This window comes from Lonchura striata, chromosome 1A (assembly GCF_050655825.1).
Source record: "Lonchura striata isolate lonStrDom1 chromosome 1A, ASM5065582v1, whole genome shotgun sequence".
NCBI classification, from domain to species: Eukaryota; Metazoa; Chordata; class Aves; order Passeriformes; family Estrildidae; genus Lonchura; species Lonchura striata.
Window position 1 is genome coordinate 29,284,383 of NC_140741.1, and position 11,932 is coordinate 29,296,314.

The 11,932-nt window shown below is 39.8% G+C and overlaps 1 protein-coding gene across 3 annotated transcripts in view; it reads right to left on the reverse strand.

Annotated features, from left to right (window-relative positions):
- CERK (ceramide kinase) overlaps positions 1 to 11,557 on the reverse strand; it is a 43,588-nt gene extending 32,031 nt beyond the window's left edge. Inside the window, exons 1-3 of one of the 3 annotated variants that reach the window (XM_085570416.1) lie at positions 11,518 to 11,557; positions 1,705 to 1,818; positions 415 to 537 (exon numbers count right to left, since the gene is read on the reverse strand). In XM_085570416.1, the coding sequence (XP_085426542.1) occupies positions 415 to 537; positions 1,705 to 1,818; positions 11,518 to 11,542 (262 nt within the window). In that variant the 5' untranslated portion in view covers positions 11,543 to 11,557. Of the gene's footprint in view, positions 1 to 414; positions 538 to 1,704; positions 1,819 to 6,819; positions 10,169 to 10,741; positions 10,947 to 11,517 lie in introns of those variants that run through there. The other 2 variants (XM_021524819.3, XM_085570415.1) reach the window with 2 other exon arrangements.
- Between the last annotated feature and the right edge of the window lie 375 nt (positions 11,558 to 11,932).

An 11,932-nucleotide genomic window follows, 5' to 3' on the forward strand; every position in this document is an offset into this window, starting at 1 on the left:
GACAGTCTGGAAAGGTGAAACACACCCATAAATCTTCCAATTGCTACAGTCCTTGACCTCAAATCTCTAGAGTACCTTAAATCCCTGAGCTTACATCTGCCCATTACTTCTTCCAAAGCTACAATCATTTAGATCCTCTGCTAAGCTTCCAATGTGTCTCTATTTTGTGAAAATAATTTATATCTGGGTAAAATTATATGACCACCAGTCCTGACTGATTAAAGCACTCAGTACAACTTAGTGAATATGTAAGATAAAGCAATGATAAGGAAACACTTCAACTCTTAGCTCCCTCAATTTTAGAGCAAAAGCTGCTCTTAAGAGTTCATAAAAATAGATATATCAAAATAACATTGATTGATGTACAGGCCTACAAAATGATGGTACAAATGTTCACAGTTTATTCAAACTTACTCTGCATTTCAAGTAATTCCTTCAGCGCCTGTGTCCACTGATTACATAAGTGCTCATCTTCACACCAAAACGTCGCGTCACTGCACCGCCAGCGGTGATTTCGGGCTTTCTTCACATAATACACTATTTAAATTTAAAAAACAAAACAAAAAACAAAACCATAATGAGATGGTTCTGTGAAACAAAAAATGCACTTCAGAAAGATCTCCAAAATACTGACCTGTAATTAACCTCCACTACACACTTCTACAAATGACAGAAGCATTCAGAGTATGGCCAGCACATTTGTAGAGAGTCCAAATGAAAACACTTGCTAACAAGCAGACACCTAAACAAAGAATTATTTTTAAAGATGCCATGTCTCATCAACTTATTATAGACATACTTGTTCACAAGTTCACCAAGCTTACATATTTGTATTAAAGTCTGCAATTATCTACATAAAAAGCCACAAGCTTAGTAAGATAAGCCATACTGACATCAACACTCATGTAACCAACAGGGTGAATTTCATCCTATAAAGTTGAAATTTGAGAAAAAATCATTTTGTTTTCTTATGGATTAAGACCTTATACCTACACTTCATATACAGTATCTCAAATCATTCTTACTGGAGGAGTAAAGGTGAGGAAAATACAACATAAAATTCTGGCATGACATCTTTTTAGCACAGAAGTCATCACTCTTTTCAAAACTAGACACTTATTTCTGGCACTTTGTTTTAAGAATGCAGTCAGTAATACAAAGTAACTTTCATGCATACATCCTGATGGGTAGGAGTAATCAAAAACACTGAGGACTCATTCTTTCAGGCTCTCTTGATTTTCTAGTCAAGAAGTAGAAAGCAGGTGTCCTGCAGCAGTCACTCAACAACAGAAAGACGCTAGGGTGAACACTCAGACATTAGTTTGAACTTCATTAAAAAATAACTAAACACAGCATGTGATCTTGTAGGAAGAGTTTTATTTTCCAGATAAAGGTCTTTAAATATAAACCAACAGATTTTTGGTAGGGGTTCTTTTGTTTGTTTTGTGGGACTTCTGCTTGGGATATTTTCAGTTTGGGATTTTAGTGGGGTGGGTTTTTTTTGGGGGGTCTTTTTTGGTGTTTTTTTTGTTGTTTGTTTTGTTTTTTTGGTTTTTTTTTTTTTTGGATGGCTGCCTTTTTTTGGGGTGGAGTTTTTTTAAACACATTATTTCTGTTAAAAAAACCCCAAAACTCTGACAATTCCTTTTGAGTCTGCCTTAAAGTACCTTCACAGAATAATAAGCAGAAGAATCCTTGTCTTACCGGTGAAAGCATGTAGCTTTGCCATTTTTTGCCATCTCCCAATGTTACGTTGTTTCTTGTTAAACTCAGTTTCTTCTACAGCAATGATCTCTGAGATTGGTACAAAACAGTTTTCTGTATGAACACAAGATCGTACATGTTAGAATCTTCAAACGTCACCTGAATGATTATTTCTATACCTAATTTGATACAGACATATGATTAGAGCAGTTGCTCAATAAGCAGAATCAGGAGCATAACTAAAAATTTTCTGAATATTTTCAATTTTCTTTTGTCTTTAGTCAAAGCACATAATCCATAACCACCTACAAACTACTCAAAACAGTATTTTAAATGCCTATGATTTCTCAGAAAATAAGGTATTTCATGTATAAACATATTTTTGCATGAAGCCAAAATTCAGCAACATTGACTTCAGAGTAATTGAACTGCCTCTTCTATGAGGCCTAGTCTAGATACTTCACAGTGAATAGCACAAGCTATTTCAAAGAATGTACAACTAAATTTAGTACACAGACTATAAAGGCTGTTTGTTATTCTCAAGTAAGTATCTGGCTTATGAAAGAAGGGCATTCATATGAATTCTTAAGATTTTAAATCCCACTATGCTTTTAAAGTTTAGTATCTCTTAAGAAGAGAATTCAAATGTTATGTTTATGTACTGTGAAATATTTTCCTTGTATCAACTTCAAAACTGTTTTTCATAACTAAAGGCCTCTTGTTCTCAGACTAGGAAATTAATTTCCTCCAACTTCATTCTCTTTTCTCCTAGAGCTCCTAAACATCATCTCAGACTTCTTAACTCCTGTCAAATTAAAGACTTTTGTCTCATCTTCATTACTGATTTCAGCACTGCTTTGTTGTTACTTTAGCTCAAAAAAAGTGAAACTTAAAATGCATGCTTTGTATTTATGTACAAGCAAGTGCTATCTGTATACATACACCTGTATAAAAGATTTATATTGTTATAATAATACAGTCTCATGTAAATTATCTCTTATATAGTAAGAATTATAATATACTTGCTTCTCTCACATATACAAAGGGAGTGATACCAAGATATTGAGATATTCGACACATAAAATACAGACAATAATGTCATTGTTACTGGAGTTTATTCTACATTCCATTTTCGTCACTATTTTGCAGTGGTACAATGGTAGTGGTGAGGAATGTAAAATGAGTGAAAAGTTTCCCTGACCTCTTCAAAGTGATGACTGCAATCCATTTGCCACCAATTCACTTTTATTAATTTTTCCCATCCTATTTAATTGGTTTAGCCAATATTATCACATGTATTGACAATTTGTGGACTACTCATTCAAGGGCTTTTGGAATTTGATGCAATTTATATTCATTTTGTAATTTTAACTTCCCTGAATTTTTTAGCATGATTCAAAAGAAATGCAGCCTTCCAACTTTACTCTGAGGTAATTTAGGAATCTGGCTATATTTGAATGTTTCAACTTAAAAACTAATTTCACAGCTTATAATAATTGCATTTACTATACTCAAGGCACGACAGGGAAGTGCAGTAGTCGCATAATGTTGTTATAAAGATCTAAGAGCAGAGATAAACTCCATGACACTGTATGTACTTCCTGTACACACACATGTAAAACTATATCTAGTACTAGACACTAACAGTTATTTGGTCTTCCTAACAGATACAAGATCTGCTAAGGGATCTCAATATGGTTAACCTATATATATATCCAAGGAAGAGGAAATACAGAACAGAGATGGAACAATAAAGGAAAAGAACAACATTCTTTAATCTCTCTTTCCCAAAACTGCTTTTACTTATTTTTCTGCTGGCTCTGCTACTGATCCATATGTCAAAATATGAAAGAAAGTTTGTTGCATCTATAAAGATTGCATTTAAATGGTAATTTATTTTGTTACTCCTCAAAGATACACTATAAAACTCAGAAACTACATTTAGATCAAAATTTAAATGACAGTGCTCTAAATAACATTTTTTGAAACAGTTGTACATAGTGCATACTTATTAACATGTATGCTGGGAGCAGCAACTGAAGTAATTGTCTTACTAGACATTTTTTATATAATGAAGTTGTCCAACTGTGTACTTCCAAATCTGTATCACTGAAAGCATTTCTTTGGAGTAAATACTTCTGCACACATTACACAGCTTCTATTAACCCTGAAACCACTTATAAGCTCTCCTAATTCTGTGTTCCCTGTCTGACAGTTGCATGACTGTTTTGATTTTCCAGAAATTCTCTTCACAGATATGACAAAAAAAGCAAAAAATAAATATTTTTGGTTTATATGTGTATTTTTTTTATCTTACGGCACTGGAGTTAAAAATCTGAAAAATAGATTCCTGAAAAATGGAAGGGGGGAAAAAGCCAATGGAACAAAAGTGAAGATGAGATCCCACCTACCATCTGTAAATCTTTGGCTTTGGTGAAAGTCTGAAGAGTTTCTGTTCTGGGAATATCAACTCTGCTGACTACACCCCTCAGTACTACATAGCACCATAAAAGCACCAAGAAACTCCACTGTCCTGACAGTATACTCCAATCTTAAGGCAGTCAAAAATCACACACTACTGAACTTGGTAATTGCAGATGGCCAGGAAGATGCAAAGCTGTCTCAAATAACATGTGCTATTCAGAACATTCCCTACCGCTTATAACAACAAATTCTAATGTGCTTGAACAGAACTCAAGAATTTCTATCAGTCCAAATATCTCTATCACTGTTTGACTTAGTGCTACACAGAATATTGTTTAAACACATTACAAACTAACTACTTAGTCCCACCCCTCCCCCTTGTCCCCAGAAGGAGGAAGCTTTCAATGTGAAGCAGAGACCTTCAGTATAAGCACAACAATCCTGTTCCTATGAACACAATGCCATCATCTGCCATTTAGTCACCAAACCCTGCCTCACAAAAAATAGTACTAACCCAGCCTTTCTTGAAGCTTCACATATGTACTAATTATAATCCTTTCCCACAGCTACTTTTGTAGCACTTACCCTATTATCAAGTAGCATGAGACATTTATTTCACTGACAGAGCATAAAGGTGTTCACTCAAAGGCCTTCACCTTTACGTTTCTCCCAAAACATGGAAAATCTTATTGCCACATTAACAAAACAAACAAACAAAAAAAAGTTGCTTACACCTGTACTACAAGATCAAAATTAATGAAAAAAGGTTAAATATGGGCTCAGAAAATATCAAAGAAAGAATTTTACTTGGCTCCGTCCAATCTACTCAACCAAGTAGCACACAACAGCTTCTAGACAAAAATTTCACCATGGTCAATGGTTAGCATATTAGAAACAAAGAGCTGACCATCCAGATTTTGCCATGCCTTTTCATCCAGGTGTATGAAAGGGCATGGCAAAAAAAAAAAAAAAAAGTAAGGAGTTAAAAAGCTAAACAAAACACACAGTAAACAGGTGACAGTCTTCTCAGCACTCTGGCTGTGCCAGTCATTGCTCATTCTGGGTCACAGTGCTCTTAATCTTAACATTCTTCCTAAAAGCAAACTGATAAATCAGCAGAACACTGAATTAGATGTATACTACTTTTCCCACATTAAGCAAGTGGGAGAGAGGAAAAAGAAAAAAACCCACAGAAACAAAATCAAGGTAAGCACATTAACAGTGGGCTTCTTTGTGCAAAATGCAGCCAGCACTTGGAAGTGTGTTTTTCTGTGTTAAGAAAAGATTTTTGGTGTGTCATTGCTGTCTGCCACTCCCACAAAACACTTCCTGAGTTTATGAGCACTCACTCAGAGCTCCAGTCAAGACTTGTTCATTCATCACTGCCAGCTACATATCCTACAGACCAAACTTCCCCCTCACAAATGTGTTAGCTCAAAGCAACCTAGACACATGCACAAGCACAAAAATGTTGCTGATCACAGCATTTGGTTTATTCTTAAAATTCAGCTGGGGCCCATGGATGCAGTGGCATTCAGAATTAATTTAAACTTATTAGCATATTCTCATGATTTAAAAATATCAACAAGTAAAAAGCTGGGATATAGGTTATAAAGAAAAATTGTATTTTCAGTCACTTTGAAAACTAACTTGCTGTTAGAGCCCACATGAAGGGTCAAGCTTTCAGGTTGAAGATTTGTCTTCACCTAAACGCAAGATAACAGGAGTTCTTTCTATCAAAAGGTACTTGGTATTATACCAATCATGCACTATAGAAAGCTGTGTCTAATAAACACTAGAGTAAGAGAAGTTAGGATATAGAGCAGAACTACTGACAATTCACATCCTAAAACAAGAGGGAAGGAAAAAAGGTATCGCAATTGATTTAAATCCTGTGGAGGAGTCACAAACATCCAAAGACCATGATTTCACCATGCACAGCCATGTATAAGGAAATTTCCTTCTTTCAAAGTAGAGCTTCAAGTACTTTGTAAACCAACAGACCAGTATCTACTATGACCACACAGCTACTTCACATCACATGAATCTGAATCAAAGCACAGCAATGTGAAACTGGGTCAACTTGAATATTTAAATCATACTATTGAATGTCTTCCCATTGTTTCTTCTGCATTTCCAAATAAAATCTTTCAGGTTAAACTATGAATATTTAAATGATAATGCAGGGAGTAAGATGCACTTATTCACCTTAAGGGGGGGAAACCACCCAGCAAAAAGGTGCACACTAAAGAACATGTATTGTTTAATGGAGTGTGCATATCTATTTACATAATGTATCTTCCAGAAGACAACACATTCCAAAGAGGCAATGCCTGCTGCAGCAGTTGCTCCCCACATCCCACCTGTGGAATGGAGTTGTGGCATTGCCTATAAAGAATCATGGCTCACATTTCTGCACACACCCACTGCCAGATGGGAATGACTGATGACAAATGACCTTGACTAAGGATGTGCCAACACTCTGCAAGCAGCAAGTGCTGGACAGACCTTGTTGGCAAGCTGGCCCACCCTCTGCTAAGTACCCTGTTTATCAAACTGAGCTTTCTTTAGAGTCCACCAGAATGACAGCAGTGTCCTGAACACTAGTACTGAGGCTTCCTCAGGCAGTTGCTTTGGAAAGGACACATGGAAGAGAGTTATGAAATACAAAGGCTAAAAGAAAGCACACACCATAAATGAATGCATAGAGCTGAGGGTCTGGTTTGGTCATCCCCTTCATGTTTGTTCTTTGGGGGAAAAAATCCTAGAAAAATGACAAGATAGTCTCATTCTGCATTTGTAATGCTTCAGTACCAGGCACAATAAAACCTTAGCCAATACTTCTGAAATACCTCTAAGTATATACATACAATATACACTCTGCTATGAATTTGGTACGAAAAGTTTTATGATGTGTCACTTGAGAAAAACTTGACTGTGCCATCAACATCAGGGAAATAATAAAAAAATTTAGCTGACCAGCTTTGCATATGCTATTTATGATTAACCATTGAATCTCACTGAAAAATGTAACAAGGTTGAAAAATAATGTTCATCAGAAAAATTTAAGATTAAGACATCCCTAAGAAAAAAGGATGCATAGCTGAAAGTAACAAAGAAACACACAAAAATTTACAGGTAAAAGTTTTCCACAGAAGTTCAAATATGTCTAACCATCAAAGAACAGGAAACAGGAACCTGATGATGCTGAAGAGAGAACTTGAAACTATGATACCCTTAAACAAAGTCTAACAGTAGGAAATTGTATTTCAGAAATTAAAAATACACCATGACTTGAACAAACATTTGATGTTTTTGTTATTGTTGGTATCTTCAAAATAACAGCATTAAAAGGAATTCTTCTGAATCACTACTACTTCTGCATTTTGACAGAATAACATTTAAATACATACATATATACATATATATGTATGCATACAAATATCACTGTATAGAGATGAGAAAAAAGAATCTCCCTATTCTCTCTAAAACTGTACTTTCCTGGACAACAGGACAAAGTCTGTGTTATTTCCCATCTGTTCCTGATTTTGGATGCAATGGGGAAACGTAAACATTTAAACACTTCTACAATACATCTAGCTATAGCTCTAGTTCTGTACATGTCAAAGTTTGAAAGTATATGAAAAAATATATGAAAAAACATATACCAAACAATTTTTATTTATATACCTAAATTCAATACAGCAATAAATGCTCTGAAAATAAGTAGCTCAAGTTTTTACAGTTCAAAGACAACTGGTTCACTGTAATAGCTACCTACTAAACATGAAATATAGCACTTTTACACTGCATAATTTAGTCTGTATTTAGACACAATGTAGTCATGTAGTCAAAGGCTAAATGGTAGAATGATACCAATCTTGGTCAAGCCACTCTTCTGAAATTATATGCTTCTAACTAACCACCTTCCATATTATTAAGTTTATTTATATGAGCAGTATGCTGCTCATATTTCCAAAATAATTGTAGAGAACATGAATCATCACAGGTCTTAGAAAGAGCTTGGAGACAACAGAGCAGCAATAATACAAAACTGTGACGAAATTAAAGCTCAAGTGCAGGGAACATATGAATTAACAAGTGTGTTAAGAAGAGAAGGTACATTATCTACTGCATTGATTCCTACATAAATTAATTATACCTGTGCCCCAGAATACTTAGGCATCTCTTTTTCTTCTATTTTCTCTTGTGATTTCACATCCCATTTTCCAAAATATTGTTAATATCTGTGCTACAAGACAGTGACTGCACTCTGTAACCACACTTGCCTCTTAAGGCATCTCTAGCTGGGTACTACTCCAGAAACTGCCTCATATGAAACTAATTTACTGTGTCCCACTCTCCATCCACCACTCCCAGAATTCTGACATTGGGAACATGCTTCAGACCAGGTGCATACATCATTTGGTCTACCAGGAGCAAGTCAAGAAAACTTACAACTTAAAAAGTACTAAAAATTCACAACTGCAAGCAGTGGTATATTTTAGAGTGCTCATGAGAAGGCTACTGTGAATCTGTGGCACTCATGCTTGGTCTAAAGGAATTCATCAGCCAGGAGAATGGCACTCCCCTTGAACTTGCTCTAGGCAAGTCTCCTAGTGACTTTGCAAAGGTGTATTTTAGAAGACTTTTACACATTTCAACTGAATTATCTCCAAAGTAAGAGCTATGTTACCTAGTGGGAGTAATTACCCCAAAAAGTCTTGAAACTTCCTATTTTAAATTTAAGATCCAGGTACCTTTATCTAGACTAATTTTATTTCATTTTGAAAAGTATACAGCCTATTTTTCACAACAATGTTTTAAGTTCAGCAGAATTAAAGCATCAATTTGTCCTTTAAGTCTAAAGTTATTTTAACTGAGAAAAGTTCAGGAATTTTTGACGACTTTTTTCATCAGTATTGTTGATAGACACTAGATTTTGTCAAACTACTTGCACAATAGTAAGGGAAGGATAACAAACTCTATTTTTAAATTATGAATAAGAAGAGCTGTACTTAAAAAAACAAAATCTCAGTTATGTAAACTGTTGCACCAAATTCTTGCAATTCTTGAGTTCTCTTTCTCCTTTTTCCCTCACCTTCTTGAAAAAAGCCTCAGTCCAATAAGATATTATGATAAAATCCGAAAAATATTTAACGAAGATACATGGTAAGAATGGAAGAACTATTGAACTATTTAAGTTTGGAGACTTGCCAGGGATTAGAAACATCTCTATTCAAACCTTCCTCAGATAAAACTTCTAGTCAGCCTTTCTATTATTAGTGTCTCACTGTCTCAGATCCTGCAACCTCTAGAATGGGGATGACAGCAATTTTCAATTCTACAGCAGCTGTTGTGAAAAAAGGACATTACACATTTTCAAATGTTCATATGCCATGTTAATAGGGCTACACTAAAAATGAGAATAATTACTATATAAAACCACCAAAGTCAAAGGCCTTGAAGAAAATACCTCTCAAAAGTACAGTAGATAGTTTGATATGCAAACATCCTCACAAGTTAATCTGATTTTTTTCAGGTATTTTTTTCAGGTATTTTCTGACTCCTCAGACTGGCAGTTTTGTACACTTACACTATGCTAACTGCACAGAAGGGGAAATATAGAAATCTTTGTTACCACATTGCAAACTAGTAGCCTATATTAAATATTTCCAAACCAGTAAATCTCAGAAGTTAAACTTTCTTTGCAAAATTTCCACTAAGGCCCTGAGAAAGCTGAGTTTTTAAAAAAGCTCAAAAAAACCCCAACCCAAACAACAAAAGTAGTCATTGCCTGAGACACTGCCTCAGTATGAAAGTGTTTTTAACCACAAGTCTTACTGTAACTAAAAGAACCAAAACTGCTTTTTTAAGGTTTTGTAAGTCTCTTATGTACCGCTACGATTACTTTAAATACATACAAACTACACGTTTCTCCGTACACGCGGCGCCAAGAAACAATGGGGCTCAGCTGCCCAAGGGTGCGCTTAGCCCGGCCAGCTGCGGGGACAGGTGTGCCCCGTGCTGCCGGCGGCACGCCCGGCACAGACGCTCGGCCGGGCTGTCCGCCCCTCGCGGGACGCGCTCGCTCGCAGGGGCTGCGCCTCAGCGAGAGCAGCGCTCGGCTTTGTCTCGGCAGGCACAGCCCGGTCAGCGCTCTCCGCTTTGTCTCGGCAGGCACAGCCCGGTCAGCGCTCTCCGCTTTGTCTCGGAAGGCAGAGCCCGGTCAGCGCTCTCGGCTTTGTCTCGGAAGGCACAGCCGGGCAGCACAGCCGGCGGCTGCCGAGCGCTGTCCCGCCCGCGCTCCCCGCTCCGAGCGCCCTGCCGGCCCCGCGTGGGATCGGGCCCCGCTCCGCCCGCCGGACTCTGATCCGCGGAGGCGCCGCACAGGCGCCCGAGGGCAGGAAGCGCTCACTGCGCCGGAGCTCTCCGGATGCTCACCGAGCCCCGGGGCAGCGCCGGCTCAAGCCGCCCCCGCCGGCTCCCGCGCCGCGGCACCGGGACGCGGCTGCCGCCCTTCCCCCGCCGCCGAGGGCCGGCGCCTCTCGGGCGGCCCCGGCCCGCCCCAGGCCGCGGCAGGTGCGCCCCGGCCCCCGCCCGCCCCACTCACCGCCGGCGCGGCGCGGCGGGCGGGGGTCGCGCCAGGCCAGCCGCCCCCGCTCCTCGTCTAAGGTGACCTCCCAGGAGCGCCGCCCCAGCCCCAGCGAGGACACGAGCCGGGGCCGGCGGCCGCCGGGGAGCCGCTCCATGGCCGCCGAGAGCCCGGCCCGCCGCAGCCGCTACCGCATGGCCCGGCGGAGCGGGCGGGCGCCGCGGGGGAGCCCAGCAGCTGCGAGCGGCGCCCCCGGCCCGCCGCTGCCCCGGCTGGCCCGGCGGGGCGGGCTCGGCGTCAGCGCTACGCCAGCGCTGCGGGGCGGGGCCGCGGCCCCCGAGCGGCGGCGGCTCCGGGCCGGGGCCGGGGCCGCGGCAGCGGGCGCGCCTTGTGTCTCGGCCTGCTGGCGACACACGTGCCCTGCGGCCCGCGGCAGAGGCACCAGCTCCGGCCTGAGACACCCCGGCGGACAGCGTAACAGGCTTGGATTGCTTTTGTGGGCTTTTCTGCGGGACGACGAAGCGCCTATGTCAGTGATGATAGATTCTTCCCTCTTTCCCTTTAGACCGTAAAAATGCAATGAGTACATACAAATGTCTAGTGATACAAACCTCTCCATCTAACTTCACCTCGCTTTACATAAAAACATTTTTGGGTTTGCCTTAAATATAGAGAGAGTAATTTACTATAACTGAGCTCTTAATTCTTTGCTGCCTTCCCTCCTCGGTGTTGCTGAAGTGTATAGCCATCATCATCCTACTAAAATACAGGCCAGACAGAGCAGCAGTACCCACCTCCAACCTTCCTCCAAATCTGCATGCTTCCTACAGAGTTCAGTAGAAAATGCCTCTGGTCTTGTTCTTACCGGGGTCCTGCCCAGGACCAGCACTCCATCTGGCTTTGCTCAGGCTGAAAAAGCTTCTGCACTTTAGCTCTGCTCTGAACCTTCTAATATATGCAAATTTCACTCACATTTTACAAGAGGAAATGACTTTGCACATTTACAAGTGGGAATAGAGCAAGGGGGAATAACTTTAAATTGAAAGAGGGTAGGTTTAGATTAGATATTATGAAGAAATTACTTACTGTGGGGATGGTGAGACATTGCAGTATGCTGCCAGGAGAAGCTGTGGATGCCCAACCCTGGAAGTATTCAAGGCCAAGTTGGATGGGGTACTGAATAACCCCATTTAGTGAAAGGTGTCCCTG